Source organism: Lactuca sativa, chromosome 4 (assembly GCF_002870075.4).
Source record: "Lactuca sativa cultivar Salinas chromosome 4, Lsat_Salinas_v11, whole genome shotgun sequence".
Taxonomy (NCBI): domain Eukaryota; kingdom Viridiplantae; phylum Streptophyta; class Magnoliopsida; order Asterales; family Asteraceae; genus Lactuca; species Lactuca sativa.
In genome coordinates this window covers 239,487,597-239,491,855 of record NC_056626.2, presented here as the reverse complement: position 1 = coordinate 239,491,855, position 4,259 = coordinate 239,487,597, and the positions used below count along the sequence as shown (strand labels likewise).

Sequence of the window (4,259 nt, the reverse complement as noted above, 5' to 3'; positions counted from 1 at the left end):
AAGGAAAACTATTCCTAAGAACAAATAAAGCCGGGGGGGGGGGGGGGGGGGGGGGGGGGGGGGAGGGAGGGAGGGGAGAGGGAGAGAGGGGGGATGGGATTGGGCGGAAATATACCCAAAACAATACGTATTTTAACTTTGGATGATGTATTTATTAAAAAAAATGAAGTGGACTTTTTAGGTGCAATATGATATTTCCATACAGCTATAATTATGTTCTCTTATAAACCCTATACTATTCCAGGTCTTAACACCCATTTATTTCCAATTTTGATTATAAATATTCATCCCAGATCTTGATATGCTCATTAGACTTGAACAACGTCCTTAAGTTTTATTCATGTGATGCAACTTGAAACTATAACAAACTCTACCAACTTGAAAATATAACAAACTCTACCTCCAAAACGATTAAAAAACCAAGTTTTACCCAAAACAAGTATAACATATGTATATAGATGTAGGTTGTAACCCTGACATTCATAGTATTATTTTCCCTTTAGTTAGTTTCTTGGCTTTAAAACTGCAAGCATAGGATTAAGCTTCTGTGTTGTGAACCCAAGCGTATTGACATCTTCTCCAACATCATCTTTAAGTCTCCACTCAAACTCTTGAACCATTCTCCCAATCCCTACACAAACAAGCAACATCGCCTGCATAGCCCCAGCACACACTCTTTTCCCCGCTCCAAAAGCCATTGTTTTTTGGAGGTTGATTGGTTCATTATCCTTAAGAAACCTCTCTGGACTCCACTCCTCAGGGTTTTCCCAGATTTCCCTCTCCATATTACACCCATATATATTCACCGCAAGCTGCAAAACATCATATGATTAATTACATCATCCAAAATTAACAACTTCATATTCATGTAAACAAACCTCAGTCCCAGCAGGAACATGGTATCCTCCGAGCTCGGTGTTCTCATGCACATATCTTAACGGGATTATCGCTGCTGGACTATGAACTCTCAGTGTTTCGTGAAAAACAGCAGATAAGTAGGGCATCTTGCACAACTTCTCCTCGGTGATCTTTTCTGATCCACAAACATTTCGGATTTCATTGTAGAGTCGTTGTTGCTTGTTTGGGTGTTTTGAAAGTTCATACATTGCCCATTCTGTGGTCACCATCGTGGTATCTACTGTTTCAATGATCGGTTCCCAAAGTGACATCAGCAATTGTGTGTCTGTTAATGGTTGTGCCTCCGATAGCAAGTAATCGATGAAACTATCCAAATTCTTAAAATACAAACCAGGTTAATTAACATAATCATATGATATCCTATTTGTGAGTGCGTGTATTATGAAGTAGCATACTATATATACCTCTCCAGAATCTATGCGTTTTCTATGTTCTTGAATCACGGCCTTCATCACAGCCTTTCTTCGGATGTACATTTGTTCGATTGTCTCCTCGAATTTGGTGTTGGGTATCCACTTAAGATACGGGAAGAAGTCTCTCCAGTCAACTTCTGCAGCACCCATCATTGGATCCACAACCAAAATCTGAAACATCTCATCTCTTGTCATGGTAGTTCCAAGATCACCCACGTAAATGCTTTCGATATCTCTCCCAAATGTCTGCAACATTATATATGTTTATTATGTTATTCAAACTTTCTCTTATAGCTTAGCAAAAACAAAAAAAAAAGTAAATTACACGAATGGTCCCTATGGTTTGGTGTAATTTGCGCGTTTGGTCCCTAACTTTTTTTAACTTGGAAAGTTTGTACTGTTTGTTTTTGTTACGCGATTGGTCCCTGTCTTACCTAAAAAAACTATTACTTAAATACGAAAAAATTGTGGGATAGGTAGGTAAGATAAGGGGGTTGAGGTTAGGGTGTGCTTATTTAAATATTTTAAAAAATCAAGGGCAAAATAGTTTTTTTAGGTAAGACATGGACCAAGCGTGTAACAAAAACAAACAATAAAGACCTTCCAAGTTAAAAAATAAGTTAAGGACCAAACCCGCAAATTACTCTAAACCATACGGACCATTCGTGTAATTTACTCAAAACAAAAAGTCACCTGTTTGAATGCTAGCGTGAAAAGTTCAGACTGGAAAATTTGTCGAAGGTTTATTGCTTCATGAGGAGAATTTGGAGCCAACGCATGTAGTTTTGTCGATAGATTATCTGCCATGGTGTTTCTATGTGCACGATGTCTCTTTTGAGCAGTTGGGCCTAAAATACTGGTGAGTAAGTTACGTTTGACAGTTTTGTGATAATCGTCATAATCACTCATGACAACCATGGCTTTATCGGCTGAGAGGATTTGTAATGCCTTTGAAAGCTTTCTGGTTGAGATGGAATCGTATCTGGTAACCATAGCCTGTGGCATCGTATTAAAGAAAGAACTAATTAATGACTCTAACTTCAAATATAAACACATATTTAAGCGGTGTTTGGATAGGGAAAAAATAGGTTGCTTATTGTTTATTGCTTAATCCCACCGCAATAAACAAATTTAAGTGTTTGGATAGTAGTTTTTAAAAATCAGTTTATTGCGGTGAGAATAAGCAAAATAAACTGATTTTAATAAGCAATGGGGGAATGCTTATTGCTTATTAGTCATTTTACACATATATAAGCTATTTTGTTTGCCAAATACTTACAATTATTATTGTTTATTGCTTGCTTATTGCATATTGCGGTGGAAATAAACATTTTTTTAAAATGTGTTTGGATTAGCTTATTTGGATAGGGAAAAAATAGGTTGCTTATTGTTTATTGCTTAATCCCACCGCAATAAACAAATTTAAGTGTTTGGATAGTAGTTTTTAAAAATCAATTTATTGCGGTGAAAATAAGCAAAATAAACTGATTTTAATAAGCAATGGGGGAATGCTTATTGCTTATTAGTCATTTTACACATATATAAGCTGTTTTGTTTGCCAAATACTTACAATGATTATTGTTTATTGCTTATTTCCACCGCAATAAGCTAATCCAAACACATTTTAAAAAAATGTTTATTTCCACCGCAATATGCAATAAGCAAGCAATAAACAAATAAGCTAAAAACTATTTATCCGAACACTGATTCATATAAATGATAGGTGTAGCACCTCTTTGGCAAGCTGATTCGAATTAACGACAACCATGGAGCTAGCTCCAGTTTTAATGGAGTAAATAGGACCATAAGTTTCTGCCCATTTTGTAAAAGTCTTGTAAGGTTTCTTCTCCTTCAATTCGAGCAAATTTCCCAACAATGGCACCCCGGGTACCGCTGCAATTTTCATTTACACTATTAAACGTCTTTCACATAGACTAAATTTGGCATTCAAAAACATCGTTTTCTACAATGCATAATTTACATGAACTAGAAAGAGAGAGGGAGGGGTGGTGGAGGATTACCAGGAACAGAAGGAAGATGATTTGGATTATCGGGTTGCTGAGAGAGAAAACTTTTGAGAAACAGCAGAGAAATACCACCGGCAACAGCCGCCGCCGGACCACCAAATGCAAGTGCCGCAGATCCCACTGGCGTCATGGTCTTTAAATCCATCTTTGTTTTTATCCCAGAGATTCAAAGGAAGAAGACAAGCGCTGGTGGTGTGGAAGTTGGTATTTTTGTAAATGTATATATCTATACAAGAAAGCAAAGGAAAAAGATCCATAAAAGGGTGTTGGTACTTGATCCTTTTAGCAAATTTTGTCGTCAAATGCCCAAGAATTTTTCAACAGATTCCAGTTCATCCAAAAACAAAAAAGTAAATAAATAAATAAATAAAACAAAAACAAAACAAAATTAAACTTATTGTTAATTATATTGTTAAATGTCTATTCTAATATTTTTTTTATGTCAATGGTCGAGTGTCATATTAATAAATATATAAAGGTTGTAGATATATCTATATTTTTTGCCTACCACTTAATAAAATTGTGGTTTTCTAATTATACCTTTCTGTTTTATATATATATATATATATATATATATATATATATATATATATATATATATATATATATATATATATATATATATATTAGCCGTTACCCACACAGAGAGGCCGACGACGAATAGTTTGTTACGAAAGATAGTTTTAATGTGGCGATTCGTTTCCTTTTAGGCGTGAGCTACTTCATTGCAACGTTTTGATAGACTATTTTATGTCGGATAGTTTATGTCAACAGATAGTTTCTATCTAGGTGCGTAGTAAGACATTACGGCGAAAATTGAGTATATTATGTCTAATTAAACGGGTCCGAATAGGGTAAGTTCTCTTTACTCGTTAAATGTTTCAACCCGATATCAACTCGA

General features: G+C 35.4%; 1 protein-coding gene across 1 annotated transcript; it reads right to left on the bottom strand.

The window, feature by feature from the left end:
• Window positions 1-314: 314 nt before the first annotated feature.
• LOC111912924 (ent-kaurene oxidase) lies at window positions 315-3,696 on the bottom strand. Its single transcript, XM_023908654.3, has 6 exons — window positions 3,353-3,696; window positions 3,064-3,224; window positions 2,025-2,327; window positions 1,323-1,577; window positions 879-1,235; window positions 315-812 (listed from the first exon to the last, which is right to left on the bottom strand). Exons 1-6 carry the CDS (start codon window positions 3,501-3,503, stop codon window positions 504-506), a joined length of 1,536 nt encoding a protein of 511 aa, XP_023764422.1. The 5' UTR covers window positions 3,504-3,696; the 3' UTR covers window positions 315-503.
• Window positions 3,697-4,259: the final 563 nt, after the last annotated feature.